At 39.7% G+C, this 25,361-nt stretch overlaps 1 protein-coding gene across 9 annotated transcripts; it reads left to right on the plus strand.

Moving 5' to 3' along the window:
* Positions 1-50: 50 nt before the first annotated feature.
* Positions 51-24,097, plus strand: MFF (mitochondrial fission factor). Of its 9 annotated transcripts, XM_075761047.1 has the most exons (10): positions 51-189; positions 4,945-5,162; positions 6,080-6,252; positions 7,128-7,216; positions 11,216-11,290; positions 14,355-14,513; positions 16,791-16,808; positions 20,059-20,121; positions 22,823-22,907; positions 23,270-24,097. In XM_075761047.1, exons 2-10 carry the CDS (start codon positions 4,946-4,948, stop codon positions 23,399-23,401), a joined length of 1,011 nt encoding a protein of 336 aa, XP_075617162.1. In that variant the 5' UTR covers positions 51-189; position 4,945; the 3' UTR covers positions 23,402-24,097. The 9 variants fall into 9 exon arrangements, with proteins under 9 accessions (XP_075617162.1, XP_075617163.1, XP_075617164.1 ...); XM_075761048.1 differs by lacking the exon at positions 16,791-16,808; XM_075761049.1 differs by lacking the exon at positions 11,216-11,290.
* Positions 24,098-25,361: the final 1,264 nt, after the last annotated feature.

Below are 25,361 nucleotides of genomic sequence, written 5' to 3' on the forward strand. Positions count from 1 at the left end.
AGCCCTTACGGGAGCCCGATGGGGACAAGCGGGCCGGTTTTTGCGTCTTACCCGAGGAGTGGGCTGAGAGCGCGTCGCGCGGCTTGAACCCCCCTTTGCCCCCGGGAGGCAGCGCGAGGGCCCGGAGCGCGGCAGGAGCGGCCCGGCCAGGGCAGGCAGGGGCTTGCGGGCGCCTTCCCGCCGCTCTGGGTGAGTACGGGCCGCCGGGGCCTGGCGGCAGCGTTTCCAGGTTATCCCGAGGCGGGGAGGTGTTAGCCTGGCTGCGGGGTGCGAGCCCGTCCGCCCCCGCCCTCGCAGCCATCCGTCCCCTCAGCCTGAGCCCCCCCCACCCACCACCGTGTCTCCTCTCAGCCCTGTCCCCCCCAACCCCCGCCGCAGCCCCGCGGCGCAGGGCCTCCTCCTGCCTCAGCCCCGCTCTTCGCCCCGTGCCTCCCCGCTTGTCCCGGCTCGCCGCTGCCACCTTCTCCACCACCACCACCTCGGGTAACCCTTCGGCTCCCCGGGCTGCCCCGGGCGCTTCTGCCCGTTGCCCTGTTGGTGGCCGCCCCTTCCCTCCGGCGCCGTTGCCCGGTCTCGCACGCCCAGTGCTCCGGGCGTTCCCAGCTCCCTGTTCCCAACTTGTCGCTGGAAACGTCTTGGTAGCGGGACCAGCGCCGCAGCTGGAGGCTGGCAGCGGCCCTGGACGCGCGTCTTGGCGGCTCGGCCCTGAGGGGGGCTGCGGGGCTGTCGGGGCGGTGCGAGGGCCAAGGCAGCGCTTCAGCTCCCCGCGGGCTCCTGCGCTCTCCCGAGCGCCCGGTTCCCCTCTTACCGCCCTCTGACCGGGGCCGTTGCCGAATGCTCTTAACGCTGCCACAACACAATGAATGTTTGGGTGTTTCAGAAAAATGGTTGTCAGACTGTAACGATTTTTTTCCCCTCCTTCCGGTATTTTTTTCTATTACCAAAAAAAAAAAAAAGATATTTTGCATTAAAACTTCCAGCTGGAGTAAAACAAACTTGAAAGAATGTGGCCTTCAGTGTCTTGTGATCACATAGCCTTGTTCATGTATAATAAATATTTTTTGTTCGTGTCATCCTCGTGCTAAGGAGAGAGGGAGTAGTGTATTTTAAAAGTTCAACACGTATAACTGTACTATGCAGAACAGCTTTCAGCATTTAGCCTACACCCAGCTCTCCTTTCTCTCAAATTGTTCCGTTAGTGCTTTGCTATTTCATAGCATCTGATCTTGCATGCCTCTGTGATGTATGTCCTGACAGTTTTAGGGTCCCATAGTGGGGCCCTTTGGATCTTATAATACGTTTCCTTAACTTTTAAGTCCTCCTCTTCCCCTTCTGCTTCTCAAAGGCTATCTAGACGCTTGCCAAAGGCGCGCTTTGTAGCTTACGTGCACTTGATCAGACTAGGTGTAAAGTAGCCACATCAGGAACAAAGAATACCATAGCTGGAGAAGTTACAATTAGTACGGTGTAGGCTGTAAAACCTGCTCCGATCTCAGTGCTGGCGCAGCTTTGCTGTTACCAGGACTCATCTTCATACATCTCAGATTAACGGGGACATCCACACTGTGCATAGTATTCCCGGTTGCAGCACAGGTATGGCCAAAGTCTGATGATTGCTGACAAAAAGGCATCCTGCAGATTCATACGCGTTGCTTCATCCACGTCTCTTCTGTTGCTGTTCTTGTTTAAGAGAGGAGGAAGGAAGTACCCCTATGTCTTTCTGAGCATGTGTAATTCACCTTATATAACTTGCTCTCTCTTCCTCTGGATTTTCTCCTTCCTTTCTCTTTCATTGAATGCTGCTGATGTTAATTTGTGCTTCAGCTGTTCTCTGTCCTTTTTTTATCCTGTATTTGTGATTGTATTTTTATTGTTTCTCATTCTCAGACTTCTTTTCAATTCTCATGCCTCTTTATAGCTACTTAGTTCTGTAAATATCAATTTTAAAATCTTGTTTATCCCTGATTTATTATTAATGTCTCCTGTAAAATGCTTTGTGTAACAACAAAAAATAACAACCCAACAACAACAACCAAAAAAACCATTACAGAAAACATAACATGTTCAAATGGTTGGGGGTTTTGTTAACGAGCTCTACTTGCATATTTAAAAGTTTTCTGTTGCTGAAATCTCACTGTTTCTTGTTTTGCTTGTAAAAAGGGGTAAAAAAATCACTTTGACAGAAAATACAATTCTCGATGCAAAGTAGATGAGAAGTAGGCAAGAGTAGGAAGATATTGAGGTATTGTATCTATAGGTCTTTGGCAAATACAGCTAAACCCACACAATGATATTTAGTTTATAAATAGTTTATAGAGTGACTGTTCTAATGCTGTCTTTTTTTGTGTGTGTTTTACCTTACAGCTGGAAAGCAGTTGTCATGCAGACTTATGTACAAAAGTAATGCCAAACTTTAGGGAAGCTGTGGTGTAAACACTGCTGCAGTGTAGTGATACTTGATTGCAAAAATTAGAGTCATACAGGTATTTCAAAATGAGAAAGTGAACAAACAGTGAAACACCTTTTGTTAAGTCTTGTGAGTAATAACTATTCTTTAAGCTGCTGCCAGCAGATATTCAGGGTACTTTAAGTTCTTCTTAAGTTTCAGTCTCTTTATTGACATTATGATTTTTACTCCTATCGATTTAGAAATGCTTTACTGATCATAGGCCATGTTTTGAAATGAAAAGCACCTTTTGGAATGTGGAAATGTCAGAAGACTGTGTACTTTGTTCATGTCACTGGCTGATCTAGCCAATGTCTTGCAAGAAGGACAAATCTAACTTGCAAGACCAAAGGGCAGCGACAAAAAAAACCCAAACCCAAAATGAAATCTTAAGAATTTTGAAGTGACAGAGCTGCTTAAGCACCTCTTGAACTTCTACCAGGTATGTATTTCTAATTAAATGAGTTGTTCCTGTTCCTTTCACTTGATGCATGCAAACCGTAAGAATTAATACAGATAGATTACATCTGCATCACTTTAGGTATTTCCTTGATAACTTTAAAAAAAAAAAAGTTTACATAGGACAGTGACCTTCTTGCCTTTTCCCTGACCCCCAGTTCTCCTACTGTGCTGCACTGAGGCTTTGAGATGAATGAGATGCTTTCATTTGATCTATCCAATAGGAAGTCCTGAAAATAACACTGAGGATCCCAGGATGGATGGCCAAGTGGAGCACATCTTGAATATACTAAATGTGTGCATTTAATACAGTGTTACACAATCCAGATTCTTCTGTGTGCTTCTTCCTGTTGTTGGAGGTTGCTATTGGTTTGAAGTTTTATTGATAAATATGGAAAGTATTTCTTCCGCGTGGTGGTGGAAGAATGGCTTGTGGTCTCTCTCACCTGCCACATAGATGGTCTGCATTGAGGCGTTTTGTTTGCAAAGTTCTGCATGTTGAGCTCGTGAAAGCACACACACAGCAACAGACATGGCCTTGCTGCCAAAAATAGTAAAAGAATGTAGTTGCAATTTTAGTGGCAAAACCTGCTGTTTTGCCAGGATAGATTACTTCATTTGGGCAACTACTTCACACAACACCACTAAAAGATTTCTTGCTAGAGTAAGCTATGCTTCCCATAGGCAAATTTGCCAGGATAACTATATTTACATATTGCGTATGTACCTATATGAATAGGAATATATATTTCTCTTAATCCTAACCCTAAAAATAACTGTTATCTCAGTCTGAGCTGTTGATGAGCCCCCCAGCCATTGCCTGGATGAAAAGTTTCTCACAATGGAGTGTTCCTTGCAGCTCAGTTTCCTCTGGGAGCCCCTTTCCAGCCCCACTCTTAACTGCAGCTCCAAGATGTGTCTCTCTTAACCGAGCCCCTAACCGTAATCTCAGTCTGAGCCATCAACAAGGTCCACTAAGCCACTGCCCAGGTGAACAACTCCTCTCAGCTGTCTGAGTTCCCTTTCCAGCCCACAGTTTCCATCAGCAGCCCCTTTCCAGCTCACCTCCAAGTGCAACTGTAGGATTTCTTTTTCTCTCAAGCTTAAACCTAACCTCAAAACCCCCAGTTATCTTGGTCTTTGTCTTTGATACAGCTCCCAGCAATTGCTGTATTAGTAAGTTTCTCACAGCCCAGTTTCTAGGAAATTCCCTCACTGCTTCATATGAAATTCCCCTCCTTTTCTAGGAAAATGCATGTATGAAGCATTGGCAAAATTTTAAGTTTAAATAAAGTCTTGTTCTCTCTCTATTTATCTTGTATCTGTTCTGCAAAAGTAAGATTTTCATTCACAGAATTTCAGACATGAGAAGTTTACAGAATTGCTTGTGATTGAGAATGGGTTATGAATATGCCAGGTTTTCAAGCTGATTTGACAGCCTGTTGATAAGGAACTTTGTCCTTGTAAGATGGAGTGAGATCTGGGTGACTGACAGCAAACAGAAGGCTGCTGCCCAAGCCGAGCCCTTTCTTTTGTTCCCCCTACTTCAACGTGCAGTTTTGTAAGACGTTGTCCATTTTCTCAAATACTGGTGCACTGGATCCGTGTAAATACGGGTCAGCATTTCAGATTTCTTACCAATCCTGAATAGATTTCCTACCAATGTGTGTGTGGGGCAGTGTTCTTGGTTTGTGGGTTGGTTCATTTTTCTTCCAGCCAGTGCAGGAATAGTACATTATATGCAGAATTTCTAGAGTGTTTTTGTCACAGCTCAATTTCAGGATCCTCAGCGCAGCTTTGAGGGTTGCCTACAGCATCATTTTGTTCTTCTGTCATTGCCCTCACCTCTCAGCCCCTTGTGACTACACTTCCTATGAATATTATTGTGTAATTTGTTTCTCTAAGTCAGTCTGTTCAGTTAGGATCATCTAACACTTGCCTAGTAATCAGAACAAAGAGTTTCCTTTACGCACTTTCTGTGGTTTCCTTTATGCTAGTTTCCTGTATTGCTACTATAGCTTTTGGTTTTCTTTTGCCAGGATGAGTGGGGCTGCGTTCCCGTCTCCAGCTGCCGAGATGGCAGAAATTAATCGCCTTCAGTATGAAATGGAATACACCGAAGGAATCAGTCAACGCATGAGGGTCCCAGAAAAACTCAAAGTAGCTCCTCAAAATGCTGACCTTGAGAAGGGCATCCAAGAAGGATTTCCAAATGCCAGTGTAACTATGCAGGTTCCGGAGCGGATTGTAGTGGCAGGTATGTTTGCATCTCAATAGAGGAAAAATCGGTGAAAATTTAAATTGGTTCCCCGAATTTCTGCATAGACAAAAATATATATTGATACACTTTTAAAAGAAAAAAATCTGTAAAATGCTTTCTGGTTTTCAAACAGTTATTGCTCATCAATTTTGACTTAAGAGGTTTCTTAAACTCTGAAAATTTTTCATAAATTGTTTTGATATAGCTTTTAGTGGAGACAGTTAATGAATGAATTATGAACAGACAGTTTAATTTCTGTCTTTTCATCTTACTAAACAGTTTCTGGAGAAAAAAAATGTATGTTTATTGATTTACATCTGATTTTTCTTAACTATAACCTAAAGTAACTATAACAAGTTTTGGGGATGTACTATATATTAGCCATGCAAATTGTGTTTGATTATAATCAGAATGCTAATTATGTTAAGGATCTGTCTATGATTGGGTGGACTTCGTCACTATTTCTCTAGTGTTTATGGTCACAGGCTTTACAGTGACAGACCTCGAACTGCTGAAGGCCTTGCGATTTGCAAAATGTGTGACATGCATATATTTTATGCTTTGAAAGAGTGACATCTTCACATCCCCAGTCACTGTATTTCTAAACAAATACACCTTTAGTAGGACTATGTCTTGAGATTAAAAGTGCCGTGACTTGCAATAACAGTGGATGTTGTTCAGCATTACTCAGGATCGTTGTTCTTGGAGAAACTGCTCAAATAAGTGTTAATTAATGTGGTCTTTCTGAGAGCTTTAACCATAGTTTTTAACATACAAGCCCTGTTAAAGAAAGGTATACTTAATTATTTGGCATAGTCAGGGCAAGTAACTGACATGATGTCTTTTTGAACTTTAGCATTAGCCCTCAGGCCTCAAAACAGCTTGCTTTCTATTGACAACTGATGTTCTTGCAGGTAATAGTGAAGACATTCCATTTGCCAGACCGCCAGACCTTGACCTTCTTCAGTCTACTCCATTCAAACCGCTGGCATTGAAAACTCCTCCCCGTGTTATTTCTCTTAGTGATCGACCGCTAGATTTTTTGGACCTAGAAAAACCTTCACAGCAGACACCTCAAAATGAAGAGGCTAGTACTTATTTTGCTTTTTGCTTAGTGGAGAAGCATTCTGCTGAAGCGAAATGACCAATGATTTCTCTACTGTGGTGCAGATCTACGTGGTGCTCACATAAGTTGGGAAAATATAAAAATATTTTTATTAGCACTGCCGTAGTTCTAATTAGGACTTTGAAGTTCCATATTTAACTGACAAGTGACTGGGTATTGCCATGCTCAGTAAGCTTATGGAGTACTTACAAAAATGAAGTCATAACTAAAACTACTCAAAATACTTTTAAAAGAAAAATCCTTTTGATTGAAGAGAAAGCTGCAAGATTTTTTTAATTTTCAGGTTTTCAGAAAACAAACTAAGATTCTTTTAATGTGTATAGTTAGCCTTTGGAATTCATGACCAGATGGTATAACACCACATAGAATTAGTGAGTTTTAACAAAACTCTGAAAACCAACTCCAAAGAATGGTATACCATAGGCACCCAGGTGGATGATGTGTAATTGACATCTTAAAAACTGAAGAATATTTATGAAGCTACATATTCTACAGACTCATAAAATACAGTAGAAATATAGTTATCTCTGGTGATAGGAAGTAATATTAGACATAATATTGCTTTCTTACATATTCAAAATTCAGTTTGTTCGTGTTTTTGGCATCAGATCATATGGATAGGTAACGACAAGATTGCAATAAGTTTGGACCTTGGTTTCACATGTACTGGTATCAGTTTCTGTCATCAGTTGTTTTCCTCCTCATCACTGTGAAACTCATGAAAACGTGCCTTTGTATCTGAGGGCAGGTCTAACTTACAAATCTCCAATGCAAGTTATTAAGCATCTCCTGGAGTTCCCTGTCTTTTATCTCCCTCTTTCTGCCCTTTTACGCAGGTCCGCTCAGTGGGAAGACTGAAGAGAGAACGTTCCATGAGCGAAAACGCCACTCGACAGAATGGCCAGCTGGCCCAAAATGATTCCATGTGAGTAGAGCAACAGGGTGCAGGGACACAACTACGGCTTTGTTACATATTTCTTTTGTTCCTTATCTACTAATCTTTTGTACGTTGTGGCGAGTTCATAATTTTAAATATAAGGCCAGCATTTTTCTTAATTTCTATGCTTTTTGTTTAGTGAGGTCACTCATTTGCGAAGTGTTTTCTTAAAGTGGATGGATGGGTGGGAGTGTTTGCGGGCTTACAGTTGGTTTCACCAGTTATCGTGAATTGTTACTTCAGGAGATTTTTTTCAGTTTTGAGCTGGTGTAATTTCCCCCCCCGCTCCCCCCCCCCCCCCCCCCCGAATTTTCAGGAAATTGAGTTCTTTGTGGATCAAAATGTTCTTGGTTCTCTCACTGCTGATATTGTGTAATGATTTGCATCCATAGAAAAAGGAGTATGTGTATTTCTCAAATATTAGAAAAAGTCATTTTCTCTGGTGTCAATGTACTTAATGTATTGGAATCTGTGAGCACATATCTTAATCTTTTGAGACCAAAGTGGCAAGTAGCATTTAGAATTGGAAACTTCATCTATTGATACCATCTGAGGTAGCAATTCTTATGGTGCTTTCTGAAGACATACAGGTCTGTATATTTTTATTAGATATAGTAGTCTTTGATTAATCAAGGTTTATTCTGAGTGACAGAATCTTTCCACCTGGCAATAACTGTTTCTGCAGTCTAACACTTAAAACTCATATAAGATTACTAATACAGCTACTATAAAGAATACTTTCCCTTGTTGAAAGGATCTTAGATTTAAGACCTAAAAGATGGGATTCATCTGTCCCAATGTAGACTGTATAACACTATTGCTAAATCACTATGAACTTAATTTTCAGTAACTAGAGGGAAATAAATGCATGACCTACTTAGGGTCTACCTATTTTTTGTCTAAAATAGATCAAGTGAATTATGTCCTGGAAGTGTCTGTTTTCTTCTATTTACAGCAGAGGCACTACGAGGTACTGTATGTACTACGCATCTGCCTACCTGTTAGTTTGTCTGAAACTGGTGAAATGTTCCAGATACGGAAACTGGTGCATGTTCCAGACATGTTGTTATTCTCCTTCTCTTCCTCCAGATCTTCATGGAAATGTTGTTGCATATCTTCCTCTTCTTTCTTAATCAGACTTTTGGCTCATACAAGCTTATAGATCGCACATGTCTAGGTGCTCAAGTCTGCTGAGTCATATATATTCATTGAGCTGGAAAAACCAGATTCATGTCCTTAAGCTCCTGATCAGCTCGCGCTCCAGATGTTCTAGCAGCCTACTAAGTGCCCAAGTTCCCCGTGGTATCGATCATCCAGTTACGTTGGACTTGACATACTAGAATTTCACTGCAGGAATGGCTTTCACGTGCCTGTCTGATAGTCTGCACGTGATGCATGCTGGAATAGATGGTCTTCATGTGATGGAAGCTGCTTCTGAAAAAGTTTAGCCTTTTGATGTTACCAGCTCTGCTTTGCCAGTCTTTGACATATTGCACTTAAAGGAAAACAGGTGCTATATTAATTCTTGCAATTTCTTGAAATCACTTTATCCTTTCTTCCCAGGTTAGTTTAGTCTTCCAAAAGTCATGGGCTGTGTGTGCCCAGGCAGCCGTCTGAGAAACTGGTAAGATCAGCTCTGACTGGATGTATCCAGTTGCTGTCAGATTTCTCACATACGTTTGGACTTCTTGAATCTGAAAATCCTAAATCTGTAAAACTCACCTGTGTACTTTGCTGTCACACAGTAGCTATATATAGAATTACTGGTTTAAAATGGTCTGAATATTTTTTGCTGTCAGTTTATTAATCTACTAGCAGTCCTTCAGAGGCTTAGCAATACAATATGTACCTGGAATCATCTAAATTTGAAAAAGATGTAATCAATGAACATACAACTGGTAGCTTGTGTACCTCAGTTTATCGTTTAGAAAAGCGAGGAAAGTGACACATCTGGAGATAAGTTTTCCTCTCTTGATGCCCATACTAGTGCTTGCATAATGTCTGTCAAATAAATCAAACTTCAATGCCAAGCAGATTTTATTATGAGTGTCTTTTGGGAAAATTATATAAACTTTAGATTGATCCAGGATCTCTTCTTTTTTTTGTTTGTATGAAAAATAACAGCTACCTAATATTGAGCCTGCTGTATCTGCGCTCTCTGCTGCACATGTGGAAGAAGCTCTTTCTTCACTGCAGCATTCCACCCTTGCTGACCTGCAGATAATGTATTTTAGTAGAACTTCATTTGTCTCTTGTCCTCACAAGTACTTGTTTTCCTATGACAGAAGTTATGCTGTGCTTAATGTGTAGATCATCGGCTTTGAAATCATTGAGGTTCCTAGAAATTACTTCTTTTTCTGTCATCATTGCTTCTTCTGACTCAGTGTGATCTAAAAAAAGAAATAACTTTGAACATGCTGTGGCATTCTCAGTGATGCTGAGTCTGGCATTTCTCCGTCATCCAGGTTTTGTCAATCTCCAAGTGGCTGTATACCTGGTTAACTCTCAGGAGAATGTTCTGTGAATTCAGATTACTAAAACACTGTGTTCAAGGTGGAGCTTGTATGGCTGAACAAATGCAGGAAAGACAAGTCTTTTGTCCTTGGTGGAAAAAAGATGTATTTGGGCTCTTCTTTCCTCACAACTTAGACCCACAGGACATACACTGTAAGCTGCAAAAAAAAAATAAAAAAAAAAATTGCAAGTTTCATGGAAATAAAACCAGAAGTAGCAATTCTACAAACAAAAGCAATAATATGGCATTCTGTTTTCACTGTGGTAGCTATTTAGAGAAGCTATGCATGTAGGAGTGTTAATGTTTGGCTCAAAATAGGCAACAGAAGCAAACCAACCTGCTTGATATAAACTATGCTACCTCAGATGGTTCTGGGTATCACCTAGCTCACAGACTACTATTTCTATTAGAGGTTCATGGTAAATGTGGTGCATGCCTTCTAAGTTTAGCTTCCTTGTTGATAAATCAGATTATTTAAGCAGATAAATTCTACTACACATGTATTCTCTGCACTACAGAAAATGTAATTGTACACCTGTTACCTCATTTATATCACACTGAAATTTCTTTACCATCTTGAAAAATTTTTTTCCAGTGATACAAAACCACAACAAACCAGCTGCTCCTAAAATTTTTATTTTGAGTGTTGGCTGAAAAAAATAATCTTTGTTCTAATTACTATAATGATACTTTACTGCCTGGCTTGACTTTGAAGTTCATATCATGTCCAAGTAGTTTACTTCTGCAGTGACAAAGACTACGGTACTCTTAACTTGACAAAGATCAGCTCTTTATTTCCTGTGCTTGTGTGAATCTGGTTCACGTCTTCAAATAGGAAAGAGAGTCCATGTTTTGCTTCAAATATTTAATTCCTACAAATTTTTTATTTTTTTTAAATGCTTGTTTCTCTTACCTCCTTGATTCAGCTTCCTGATAGACATGACAGTCTACTCGGATGCCGTGATGAGGACCCTATTGAAAAGGCACACGGAGCACTGCCTTTTAAAACCTTTGTTTTCTAAATAGGACTATAATACTCCAGTTTTAATCTGTGGCACTATTGTCCTGCTTGGACAAAACATTTAGATGCACTGCACAAAATTCTAGTGCTTGCCCTACAAAGTTAGAAAATTAAACGTTCTGGAATAGATTGTCAGACTGAAGCGGAAGAGTTGGCTGGGCTCCCTATCACAGTGTTCTCTACATGGTACAAATAGTTGTTTCTTTTCTGTTGTTTTTCCTTTCTTGTCATCCAGTTGCAGGCAAAGACAGTTCTGAGAACTTTTTGGGAGTTGGGCTTCACTAGAGACAGTAATTCTCAAATGCTTTTAGAAAAACCGAGACTAACAAGTAGGCACAAGTATTGCTTGTACAGTAACTATTTGTCTGCGTAGCAATAATGATGGCTCTCTAAATGACAATCCCTCTATTTATAAGGATGCTTACTTAAGAGATTACAATTATTATTCAAGGTGGCTCAGATCAGATACTGTCCCAAGAAATAAAATGCCACGGTTCCAGTCACCTCTTTCGACTAAGGATTGCACGTAAGCCTAAATGTTACCTGGTATATGAAAATCAAGAGTGTGTTTAATTATGTAGCTTTCAGCAATACTAATTTTCTGACTAAGTATCTGTAGTTTAGAATATAAAATTGGAAACAGCCTTTGCTACGCTGAACGTGTGGTTTCTAATTTTGCTTCAGGGTTTCTCAAACTTTGCCATATCGTTTCCCCGTGTAAAGAACATAGGGGAAAGCACCTGGCAGCAAAAGGAAAGGGACAGCTTCAACTAAGAACCAATTTGCAAGAAAATCAAATTTCAAAATAACTTTAGTTTGTTTGATTCTTTGTTCTTTGAATGTTTTTGATGAGCTGGAGAAACAAAGCTTTTTGTTGGCCATTGCCAGTCAGTGCTGAACGCAAGGATTCCACTTCTGTATTGGAAGTCAACAAACCACCAAGAGTGCATGGAATTAGGGGACAGCATTTAAATTTTTTTCTGCTTCGGCCTTTCCCTTGGAAAAACACATTTCTCTAGAGAGTTCAGTTTCACAGTTTGAGAAATTCTGTGCTTCATGCAAGTCATGGGGGAAAAGGTGATGGTGTGCATGTCTTTAATGAGAATACAGTCTGTCTGTGGGGTTCCATTTAAAGTGACCTTGATTAGTTAAATCTGTTTACCTCTCATCTGATACTTCCAGAGCTGTAAGTCAGACAAATATCTGAAATAAACCCTGTGTACATCACAAACGTTTTGAGGTTTAGGGGAGATTACTGCTAAACTAAAAACTCTACATATAGTAGAATGTTCCTGTGCTCTTCCACAGTAATTTCTGTAATTCCACGTTGTTTGTTTTGGTTCCAAACTCTGGAATTAACTGGTGTTTGTAACCAGGGAGTGCTAAAATAAGTGGCTGGAGCTGTATATAAGAATTCTTTTCAGAATTTTGGAACACATTTATACCTAGAACTAATACCATTTAACTACAAATGGAGGAAGGGGATAATAGTAATGATAAGTAGTCATACTAAATGTTAGAGACTTTTCCTTATGTTTTGAGATTTTTTTTTTTCTTATGTCATCTTGGCTGATTTGTATATCGGATATTTGCTTCATAATATTTCTTCTCCATGGTCTCTAACATAGTCTAAAGGGCTACTACATGTTTACAGGACAATAACTTTGAATCCTGAAAAAGGAAGATAGGAGAAAAATTTGGCTGCTTTTTTTCCGCCTGCGCTTCTCCTCCCTCCCTCCATATTCCTCAATCCTGACATTTGACCCCTTCATAGAATTATTCTCACTTTGTCAGGAAGGAAGAGAGAAGTCTCTCAACCTGTACACTTGAAGGATATTAAAAAAAATTTAAGCCATCTTTCAGCCTATTCTGTAAATCTCTGAAGTGATGAACAGGAAAAAATACTTCTAATATAAAACATACTATGAATTCAAGCCTTCAGCTCTTTCCTTATTTCCCTCAAGCTGGCAAATCCACCAAGGAGAAGAATTTTTCATAAATTCACTTTAGTGGCAGTATATCCATACTTGCCCCCGCTTCTTGATATTTTTCTAATGAATATTGGCATTTCCAGTGCAATTCAAGCATAAAATGCGTGTGACCACTACCATTGATTGCAAAGTGGAAGTCATCATAAATATAAAAGAAAGATGCATTTCACATGTCTTGGAGAATGATAAAAGCTGTGAAGAAGCAAAGTAGATGTTTATTGATGTCTCCTCCTCCTTTTTACTTGTCTAAATGAAGCAGCATGAAAAAATATTTGCAGCTTAGGTAATAAATAATGACCAGTAGTAGTCATGCAGCAGCCACTGCTGTCTTTGCGTGTCTCCCGAAGCACAGGATGGCTGAACTCTTCTGTGGCTGAAGTGACATCTGCGTAACATGCTTTGAAACTGTCTTTTCAATTGAATTTTCTTTCTTACTCAGTTTTGTGATCCTGGTGCCAGTCAGTTGCAGAGCAGCTCTGTGCAAAATAAGAGTATCCATAGAGTTAGGAGCCATCTAGAGGTTATCCAAGTATCAAGCCAGCTTCATAGCACTCAGCCACTAATGCTTTGCTTAATTTCTTAAGAATGGTGAAAGCCAGAAGATTGGCATTCTAACTCCAAAAACTGTTAGAGCAAAGCACAAGTGGCAAGAAAAAGAAATGTGTTGAATTATGGATGCTAATCTTGGAATAAAAACTATCCCAAGATTTAAAGGGTATAGTGACTCGCACTTTGTTTTGCATTTGTGTTAATATTTACAATTAAGATAACACAAATTACTTCCTATTAAAAAAGTCTCACCTTTAATTAAAAGTTTCCTGATTAAAAAAAAAATTAAAAAAAAAATTTGATATGTGAAGGACAAAGTGGATAAAGCCAGGTTCAATCTAAAGAAACATGAACAAATCAAAGGCAGTTTATCAAATCTAATTTCTGTCTGATAGAGATGGGGTTTGTATAATCCAAAAGGTCATGTTTAAATTTCAGTCCTGTGTATTTTGACTATGATGTAGAAATAATATTTAAAAGCTCTTGTGATTTGTTGCCACTGGGATTCTGCACTTCTTTTTTGGAGTTTCTTGTAGTTGCCTTAAACTTTGTTCATGTGCAAATGAAAATACCATCTTGCTCTTTAGTCACAGCTTGAAGAAGAACTTCTGTTGAAGAGGTTCTGTGTGAGATTCTCCTTATTGAAAAAGGCTTGTGTTTCAAAAGAGATTATGGGTAGGATTTTTTTAAATGCCAATGCTTGTAAAAACACTTTTCTGATTGATGTCAGTGAGGACCTGAATACCGACTTCAACAGGTACAGATTTAGCTGGACAAGGACTTTCTAAAACTAACTTGTATAACGGATCAAAACTCTGTCCTTGTATTATTACTTGTGTTTGTTTCTGACGAACGTATATAAATGTAGCTCATGATCCCTATGCTACTGGAATTTGGGAGTGTTACCTTATAGTGGTGGGAGAAGGGTTAACCAGAAGCAAGCAATAAGCATTTTGGAATGGGGTCTATCTAAAAAAGATTTTATTTTTTTTTTAATTTTAAATCTGACTATAGTATTTCTCTCTTCATTTACTATGCTCGTACGAACAGTGTGACACCATCACTGCAACAGGCTCGTGTCTGTCCTCCCAATATGTTACCTGAAGATGGAACTAATCTTTACTCTGCTCGTGGCATTTTGTCGTTTATCCAGTCTTCCACTCGTAGGGCTTACCAGCAGGTCTTGGATGTGCTGGATGAAAACCGCAGGTGATTGGTTGTCACTGATTCTGCCAGCTTTTGCTGCTTTTTTTTTTCTTTTGTCTTTTTTTAGTGGAGTTTGGTTTCTGTTTACAAAATAATGACATGAAACTATTTGCTTTTGCTTTCCTTTGCTTTCACTATTCATAAGCAATTTAATTGTCCAAAATTCACATTTCAAAAATTCTTGTGTTTCAGTCAAATATAGCATTGTTTTGGTTTCCTTCCAAATAAAAATCAAAATAGGAAGTGTATAGATTGTCAGTGTTTTCTGCAATTAATTCTTGATCCTGAGCCTGCAAATTTTCTAGCCTTATCTTCTGCTTTCTGTTGGTGAGCAATGGTGCAAATCAATAAGATTGGGTTGATGTTGTCATAAAGCATGAGAACAAATGTGCAGAAACAGGGTAGAATATTATGCAAGGCACTGTAGACACATCTTTTGATAACATGTCAAGAGTTCAGGCTGTTTCAGTTTATATTGGGAATAGTTATCTCCGGTTGATCCGTGACTGATGGTGACCACTTTCCTGGATGCCAAGAGCAAGAAAGGCAACGTATACTGGAGCTAGTCGCTCCTCTGATTAATGCTGTCTCTGTTTTTATGGATAAGCTGGTACTCTGAGAGGCAATGAGCCAAAACAAGCCCCATGGCAATGAGCGTATAGTATTTCCATTCTCTTCGGTTCAATTTTGCCCACTTGGTGTATCTTTGGACTATTTGATTTGGCACTTCTAAGTATTACAAGAATGGTATGTTTAACACTGGAAACGTTTATAAAGACTAATAACGCTAAGGTTAATTTAACAAAAGCAGTTTTCATTTCAATAGTATGCTAGCACAGAGGTTCAGGTAAAAATTGCACACAGTTAGTCTCTAGTGTAGGGCTAGCCGAGACCTCTAGGGCTTGCCAAGAGGTCAAATTAGAGGAGATAACTGGCAAGAACGTGGGGAGGGAGTGCTCGTTCCTCCTGCGGCCCTTCAGTGTGTCCTGTGCTAGGAAGTTCTTTGCAATTTGCCATCTGCCTCTGGTTGTTAATATCCCAGGAGCACTCTTAGTATTTTGTAGTGCGAAGTTAAATTATTTGCTTTCTAGTTGTTCTGGTAATAAAATGTGACTATCAAGCCAATCTTATTGTGAACGTCTGTGTGTTTGCAGTCACTTTCCAAACTGGCACCTCCTGTAGCTCACCATGTTTGCTGACCCGACGATATATAAATGCCAATATTAACATTCCTGAATTGTATGGAACTCCAGTCTTGCTGGCCTTTATGTTCTTAACTGGGACTTTAAAAAAAAAAAAAAATTAGCTGCATAGTTGCTGTTGAAATGTTGATGCCTGTCAACAGGTGGACAGCAATACCTTTTTTCCTTGTCAATATTAAAAATTAGATGGAATTACAAGTTTGTTTTGTTTTACAAAATTAAAGCTCCCAGATAAGGAGGAGTTCTGCTGTCTGTGAATAATAGCACTTATGGATATTGTGCCAAGTGTCCTTGTTAAAATACAGACTGAAATTTTAGCCCTTTCCTCAGTCTGCAGTGAACCTAACAGATTTTATTTTGGCTTCCGTTAAGCATGTTCTTGCCCATGTTTTCCTCAATTCTGGAAAGCATACACATATGCATACATACATTTTCAATTTCAGTTATCAGAAAATATCCAGAGTTCGGAATACTTCAAAAGCTGCATTATTCTTCCTGGTTCAGGTTAACTTTTGAAGTGGTATTACTAACCTTCCTAGAAGAAATGGGAAACCTGTTTCTAGTCACCTATGAACAAATAGGTGCCAAATGCCAAACTTTTCAATAAGGTGAAAGCGTATTCTTGGTGGTTGGGTGTTTAGATACCCTCCATTACTCTACAGCTGGCGTAGGAATGTGAAATTTGGATGATCCACTTGCATGGTTGCAAAATATTGTTCATTTTAAATTGCTCCAAATGTGCACTCTGTTCTTTTGCTCTGTGTAATGTGCTTTCTATCTCGAAACCTTACCTATTTTAACATTTTATGCTTAATACTAGAAGAGATCTTTTAAAATGAACAAGATCGGACTATGTGTTACTCACTGGAAATATTTTTAAACTTGTTTCGTAGCTTGCTCTTTTTTCCAAGTATTTGCCAATCTACTAAAACTGCTAACGGTAGGTGCTGATTGTACTGCTGCAGATAATGAATGATGCCTAGTTTAGCCAGCACTGCTCGCATAATAGGTTATTTAAATGGGCAACAATTTAATGATCACTGTTCACACTGTCTGTTTACTCTTGCATTTCCTTCAGCTTGGACAAGGACAATAGGTCAGTTTTGTTTCTAGTTCTAACCATGTTTCTATTTCAATTTCTGTCAAATGACTGCAGGGCCAATACTTAGTGTCTTTTAAAGACTGATTTTTTTATGCTCTAGGCAACAAAAAAAAACCCCTAAAACAAACAAATAAAACCCCCTTGCATGTAAGGAGTAATGTCTTAAATGCAGGGGGAAAAAGGCAATTTTATGACTGAATAGAGTTGTATTGAAATCTATACATTATCTGAACTATTCTTCATGTCTTGGGTTGATACATTTTTATTTAAAAGAGAGAAAAGTATGGAAATTTATTACTATATCCTTTCTTCAGGATCCTTGCATCACCTTATTTTTTCCAGGATAGCCCTTTCTAAAAAGCAGTATCCTTAAATGGCAAACTTCACCCACATAATCATATCTTGAGGTATTATGAGATCACTTTTTATATTGAGCAAGTTAATGATATTTTTCATGGAAGAAATAAAATGGGGTGTGAGTTAAGACCATCAAAGAGGGCTACACATGACTTTGGGGTAATATAGCAGAGACAAGCGAGGAGAGCAGTTTCATCCAGTCACTGATTTTTTTCAATGCACCAATCCCTTCTGTACTTCAGAAGCTAAGCTTCTTACCCAGGTCACATCCAGAACATGTCCGTAAAGTCCTAGTGCCCATGCTTACAGCCTTTCTGAGATTTCCAGAGGTGTTTTAAAGTACAGCGAGAGGTGAACATAGCTCCTACCTCTGCTGAACAAAGAGAATGTGCTGGCCTCAGTCCCTGTGCGTACGCACAGGCACGATGGAAGTTGGACCCAGGTACCTAGATTGTCCACACCTTGTTGTCCTCCCAGACCGTGCGTTTATGATTGCATCATTACTGTGGTATTTCCTTTGCATGCTCTGCTTTAAGTAGAGGAAGACAGACCAGATTCATTTGGTCGTTGCCTTATTGCCTGTTTTCCCACTGGTATTAAATTGAATTACTGTGCATTCCCTTCATGGTTCAGGCTGCTGCTGTATTTGCAGTGAAATAGTTAAGTGTTGAGTATACATGGCCTCAGAGTTATGGCTTCTTCTGCTCATGTGTTTAGGGTAGAATTGACAGAAGTAGCCAGAAAATTCAAAGTTTTAATGTACTCTTGCTCAGTTTTTTCAAGGCCGTGTATATAATAGCTTCACTATATTGTAGCTTGTGCATTCTGTATTTACCAAAAAAAATGCTAACTGATTTTGTGGTAAGGTGATCTCAGTTATGAGGCCAGTGTGATCTATATAATGATTTTTTTGTTGCTGTTGATATATCAAACCAAGCAAGTAAAAAGTGTGGGCGAGGCAAGGGAATATTCTGGTGATCCTTTTGGGTCCACCTGTAAAGAAATCAAATGTGAACCGCAAAGAAAAAGAAGAAATCATGTGCAGCTTCTTAACAGCCTGGCTGTGATGGGAAGTGAGATTAAAGACTTATCTTTATTTTAGATTAAGTTCCTGATTTGTGCACATCCCAGAGTGCGCTGGTTTTGTTCCGTGCTGTAGCCCTCAGCTACCTCCAAGCCTGTGGCTTTCCTTGGGAAGGGTAGTGTGAGTTACTTAGTACTGCTTAGTTCTGCAACACCTGTAAAACTTTCTTTGCCACAAAACACCACAGAGGCCAAGAGTTTAGAGAGCATTTGAGACCTATTGTTCTCAGTACACAAAATCCCAGTGGCGTTGTCCTGCATCAGATGGTGTGGGAAATGCCTGCTGGATACTGGCAAGCTGTTTCACGTATCTGCCAGTGAATTACAGGTGACTTCTGTTCGCAGAGAAATTCTGCGACCTGTTCCACAGCTGCTGTTTGCTCAATTTCTTATGTTTTCCCAAAGTATTTAGTCCTAGCATCTGTCAGACAAGACTTTAGACTGAATTATTTCTCTGATTAGAAAATAGGAATACTTTTTTTATAACTTTCTGCAAGACCTCATGCATTTAGGTAGTCATATTGGTTTATATGTATATAATTGTATATATTGGGAATGGGGGGTTCTGTTTCGTAAAACACAGCAGGCTGGCTTATCTTATGTGCTAGAAGGAAAACCGTTGTGGTGTGCACTTACGGTGCTGATTGAAGTAGGACCTAGTCCCAGCAAGTATTGTATTCAGTAGCGGAGTTTGCAAAGGCTCCTAGATCCTGATCCTTTCAAATGAAACAAGTAGTTGTGATACTTTTGCGTGCTTCTTGCGCGTTTTCAGGCCAGGCCACAGTGTTCTCCCAGCCACCTCAGCACCAAGCTTCTGCCTCCTACATGTAGCTGCTGTAAAGCACTTCATACCTAGATTGTCTTTAATTTTATACCCTGGAGTATATATGGGTTAAATGCATGGTGCAAGTACCTCCTGCTGGCATTAGGAAAATGGAAGAAATTGGAAAAAGATTTCAGGCTCTTGAACAGTTTGTAACACATCATAGATGTGGAACACTAATGCCTCATTACCAGAGGAACTGAAAACACATGGTACCGGCTTTGTCAGAAGGTACTGCTGGTATTCAGTCTTCTGTAAATTGGGACATAGTAACTTCTTATTGCAAAGTTAATGCATGTTATATAGCTAGCAACTTAAAAAGTTCTCCCTTTTATTCTTCTCTGCCTAGAAAGAAAAGGAAAAGAAATTTAAAGAGCAAGACTTATAAGACTGTTCATACCGTCTACTTGAAGTTTTTAGTCACTTCTTCCTGGAGAGATCTACATCTCTTTGGACTACATATGGTCCTTAGGCTACTAGCCCAGGTTTTCGGAATTACATCTAGCATAGGTGAATAAAGAAAAGACAAATCTCCCCTTTCCCTAGAGGGAGGAGAGGATGATTAAAAAGGCTTTTATAAGTATGTGTAGATACATTTATTTTTTTCCATTGTTGTTGGGTGGGGTTTTGGTTTGGGGGGGAATTTTTTAAAACTGAAGTTTCCTATGGTTATTTTATAAGGCTGATAACCTCTGCCCAAATCTCTATTCCAACAGTTTGTCTTCCATAAATAAAGCTATATCATTGAAAACTTGCCCACGTCTTAGCTGCATAAACATTCAGTGTTGATTAAATTTGCATATGAGAAATATGAAAGTGCAATTTACAACAAAATAAATAGATACTATATTGTATTGAAACATTATACAATATAAGTGGAAGTATTTTGATGTTCCGTTGTTCTGTATGTTTTACCTCTTATCTCTGTTTGTCATTTCCTGTTTCTGTCTTGTGCTTTCTATCTACAAAACCCTGCTGTAGGCCAGTGTTACGTGGTGGGTCAGCTGCTACCACTTCCTCTAACCCTCATCATGACAACACCAGGTAAAGAGTATTTTTTTGTTAGTCATGATCCACTGATCTAGATTCTAAAATTCAGACTTCTGTTTCCCTATTTCTAGTGTCCTTATTTTAAAACAAGGCTTGTTGCTATCCTCCCTTTCAGCTCTTGAGATATTTCAGGCTTTATTCCTTACCCATCCAAGTCACCTGCAAAGACCTCGCTTGTCCAATATGTACCATGTGCTGCAGACTTTGGACTTAGTCATGTGCGAGGGGAGGCTCTTAAATTACGTTAACAGCGTACTGCAAGTATTTTCTATTTAGTAGTGAGTTTCATGGTTTTATTGCTAGAAAATTTGGCCTTGCATCACCTTATTTTCTCCAGGTGTTCTCAGTAATGTGCCTGTGATCGTTAGTTGTAGCTGGATGCCTTTTCACTGCCATTATCTTGGTGGATTGACGTAGTTTCAGTGGAACTGGGTGTAATATTGACACATAGTCTCATGGTCAGGACGAAGGACAAAAAATAGTCCCTTCCACATCTGTTGTTCCCATTTGCCACTACGCTTCTGTGTTTTCATCAAAACGGAGATTACGTTTGTGCTTAAGCAGACACTGGATTCAAGCAGGTGATTCTTCTCTAACTCAGGAATTCAGTGTTTGTAACGGCCCAAGAGATATCTCAAGGGATTTCTTGCTGGTAACCCTCTTGATTTAATACCTGAATGGTTTGGAAGTTTGTTGAGCAGCAGTGATATACTGTGACTTTATATTAAATTCATGTGACCTGGGAGGGAGGTGTGCCCATCTCACGGAAATGATGAGCCTCTCTGCTTTTCCCAAGAGATGGTGAGGGACAACTATCCTGTGGATCTGCTGGGATTTTCTAATGTTTTTAACCATCTACTACAAATAAAAAAAATGGCTACAAAAAGACCCTCCTCAGAAATCTCTTTGGCTTTCAGAGGACCTGTAGTAGTAAGGAAAACTTGATTTATTTTTCTTTGTGTGTTCATAGCTTCAGACTTTTTTTTACCAGTAGAAATGTTCAAATTGTATTATCATTAACTCAAGTTCATTATTTTAAAATAACTTTGAGTTAGCAACGTGAGCTTCACAGCACTGAGGGAATAAATAAAAAAAAACCCCAACCCAACAGTTTCAGTCTTTTTTAATATTGCCCAAACTGAAAGAACTACAAGTAATAAATAGTATAAATTATAGTTAAGTGAATGTTTGAAGTATCCTTAGAATAAAAAATTAATAATAGCCTTAATGAGAAATCATTTTCTAACAAAAGGAGTTGCCAAAACTTTTTTTTTTTGTCTTATACTCTGTTTTTAAAACAGTTTTGACTGTTGACAGACAATTGCTTATTTGACTATAGCCTTACAAAAAGCTGGTTTTATCCTAATCTCATCTGGAGAAGGCTTCCCTCTCCCTCCAACCCAAAGAACCACAGGTCAAAACGTAATTAACTTCCTATCTTTTATACAGTGTTGCTCAAAGACCTCATTGTTCTCTAACTCCAGCCTAATTCAACTCTCATCTACAAACAACAATTTTTATTCAGAAACAATATATTAATGAACAGTGAGACAGGGAAGCTTTTGACAAGTTGTTTGCTGGGGGAGGGGGCATCTTGCCTGAGCTGAGGGCATTCAGAAAATGTTTGCTGAAAGTGATGAGAACATGCAGTGCAAAAGCAGTATCTGCACTTAAGTGCATTCTGCGAGCTTCGGGAATTCTACTCGTATTCATTAACTGTCATTAAATGCTAAACATTCTTGTAGGTGTATTTTGTTGTGAATTTGGTAGCCTTGACATTATTTTGTTAAACTTCCTAAGCTGTTTGCAGCAGTTGTTGGTATCTTGGTATAATGAGAAAGCAGGTCAAGGGGAACTAATATCAGGAACTGAGGCTTTAAGGTGCGAAGTGAGAAACGCAGTGGTAGGTGCAGCATCAGGAACTACTTTTACCTGTTAGTTGTTGGGGAAAAAAAAAAAAGTGGTTAAGAGGTAGCATGTGGATGATCATAACACATACTTTGTGTAGACTTTCTGCCACTTCCCAACTGATAATGAATGTGCTGTATGTAATTAACTTGCCCTGGAGTTAGAATACTGCTTTCTCTGAATTGCTACATTAAGAAAACTGAGAGGTGCTCTGGGAACAAACTTTTTAATGCATGCAAAGTTCAGCAAGCAGTGACTCTGCACTAGACTTTATTTGCAAGGTTCTCTGTCTGAAATACTAAGATTGATGTGACTGAGATCATCAGTCTCAGCAGGTGTCCACTTGGGACATGTAAGTTGGTACCGAGCATAAGACACCCAATTCTTTCCAAGCCTTCATTTGGTTATTTCTAATCTGTTGCAAGTATCTTGCAACTTTAGCTCAGGCAATTTTGAGGTTTCATTAAGAATTTAAATAACTGGAAACAATCTTTTGAGAGACCAAGTGACGGCAAGAAGTCTGTCTGCGTGCAGAATCTTCAAAGACATTTAAACATGGAGAGTAATAAACCCAGATTCAGTCAAGCGCTTGCCTGCTTCATATGTGTTTGTGCTTCATTCTGTTAGGAACCTATTGCAATAGACAACTCTGTAAAAGCTGGAAAAAAAATTTATAATTCTTCTCTCAGTCACCACCAAAAATACATCTACTAGAACGTTGATAAAATACGGTACTTGCTAATTTTTGCGTGGATGAGACAGCTAAGCTATCTCCCTTATTTGATAGATATGGTCTTTCCAACTTGGATACTACGCTTGAGGGAACACCAGATGACATGACAGTTGTAGATGCTGCTTCCTTAAGACGACAGGTATGTAAAGTGTAGTGGTTGATAATAGTAAGAAAAAGCTGTAGTGGTAAAATGGGGGAGCAGGTTTTCTGTATGGCTGCAAAGGCATCCATAACAGATACGGTGAGGGATTCTCTCTGTACCGCTGCTGGCCTGTCCTCACGTATCCTGGATCGTTCTGGGAATCTGGAGGGTCTGACTCCAGTTCTGTCCCTACTTACTAGGGACAGCAAGCCCTGATCACTAGTGATTAAAGATAGGAAGTTAAACTATCGTGTTTAAAATTAATCTGTTTGAGATACTAATTTTATGTGGCTGTTCAGCAGCTTCTAGAAAGTCTGGCAACTTCTGATGAAGTATTAAAAACCTTTATTTATTTTTAGATAATCAAACTTAATCGCCGTCTGCAGCTTCTGGAAGAAGAAAACAAAGAGCGTGCTAAAAGGGAAATGATCATGTATTCAATTACTGTAGCTTTCTGGCTACTCAATAGCTGGCTTTGGTTTCGGCGCTAGACACTGCTCTTGGAAAGATTTAATAGTTGCAAAAAGAATTTGCAAAATTCTTTGTTTCTGAATTGTATGTTGTTTTATAATTCATACACTGGAAACTTCCACCACAGATAAAGGCTATAGAATTGCAGTGTTAAAGGGACACCTTGTTGTTCAGTTACAATGTATTTAATAGATTTGCATTGCAAATACTTGCAGTATCCTCCTTTGCATGCTTCGGTGTAAATACGGATCAGCTGATACGAAGTTTGCTTCATGCAATGTAAGGACAGTGATCTACAGGAATAACCACTGGATGTTTTGTTGTGGTGGGGAGAGAACAAATGGAACGGGTTTGGAAAAATATAAAAACAAAGGAATAAAAAGTAATTTTTATTGTTCTGTTGTTAGATGCAATTAAACATGATTGCACTAGTTTTCCTTTAGTATGAGTAGCTTGAAGTGTGCCATATTCAAGGAGTACGTCCTGTTTCATGAGTGTGTCCCTTATTTAAGCACATGTTCAGGTCAAATAATAAAAGGTATTCTTTGCTAACATGCAGATTGTCCAGAGGTGTGTAATACATATTTTTTTGTTTCAATTTTGCAGATGTTTTTCTATAAAATACATTTTAAAGCAAGTCAGTCTGAGTGATCAAAAGATTATTGAGTACAAGATACTGATGTAGTATATTTAATAAAACTCTCTCTCAAAAAAAATCCCAAACTATTGTTTAATATTAAGAAAATTTATTTGAAGGTTTATCTAAACTATGTCTTTGAAGTAAGTAGTAGTGATGAACTGAACAACTCAAAAGTAGCAGGTGGGCAGCTGTTCCCCTGCATGTTGTGGTTCTGGGTGCGTGTGGCAAGTACGCAGGAATGGGAAACCAGGCCAGTGTCCCGTGTACTGTGGTCAGTTTAAACATCCCTGGTTCGGTCCCAGGATCTGCTACATTTTTGGTGTTGGAGGAAGCGCTAAGCAGCACACGGTGCTGCTGGGGTCACCACAGCCACCCTGCGTGTTAGTGGCTTATTGCCCCTGTACGGCTGCAGCTGCCACAACCCCTTCCCTGGGGGCGTATGAAACAACTCACAGCGTCAGCACCTGGGAGAACGTGCAATGATATCCAAACAATGCTTCGACGGGGACCTTTCCCAGATCAGCCAGACCTAGACTGCTGTGCAGGACCATTGCTGGGCTCTAGCGGTTCGCAGACTGGCGAAGACATGATGGTCCCCAGCAGCTGCAGAAGAGGACGTGTCATGGGGCCCATCAGCCACGTCCTTGGCTCACCCGCAGCAGCAGAGGCCATGAAACAGTACTGGGGCTGCTTTCTGCCCAGACACCCCAGCTGGGGGGTCACTGGCGCTCCTGGGCAGCTGCTGCCTGCAGTCCCTGGTAAGGACGGGTTGTTCAGGGAGCATCGGCATGAGAAGCCCTGAGGATTTTGATACGTACGCGCCAGCACCTGGCTAAGGAATGCTGCTCTCATACATTTCGTGTGCTGTCAAGCTCAATAGGACATCATACCTGGCATTCTGTGGCTTTTGCACTATTGTATAGGCTGCTGTGCCTGCTTCCTGCGCTTTTCTGCATTGGCTGCTGCGTAGATTGTTTTTAAGCTTTGCTGCCCACGTGCTACGTGACTCTGTTGGCTGTTTAGGGCAGTTGCTGTGCATGTTTCCTTACCGTGAATGTTAAAAGCATGTGCCTTTTGGTGAAAGCCAATATGAAGGGAAGGGCCTGCTTTGTGCATTTTCTGTATTTTCACGAATTTTATACCATGACCTTTAAGCTAAATGTGTACTGTATGACCTTCGATGCAATTGAGGGTTGGAGCTACTAGAGGTCTTACAGAGTTATATGGGTAACAGGAAAAAATAAAGCTTCTTTTAAGGGAACAGAGTTTGTCTTGCAAGTTGAAATGAACCCCAAATAACAGGTAAAGAGCAGGTTTTAAAAATATCTCCCCCCTGCGCC

The sequence above is a fragment of the Balearica regulorum genome, chromosome 9 (genome assembly GCF_011004875.1).
Source record: "Balearica regulorum gibbericeps isolate bBalReg1 chromosome 9, bBalReg1.pri, whole genome shotgun sequence".
In the NCBI taxonomy this organism is placed as follows: domain Eukaryota; kingdom Metazoa; phylum Chordata; class Aves; order Gruiformes; family Gruidae; genus Balearica; species Balearica regulorum.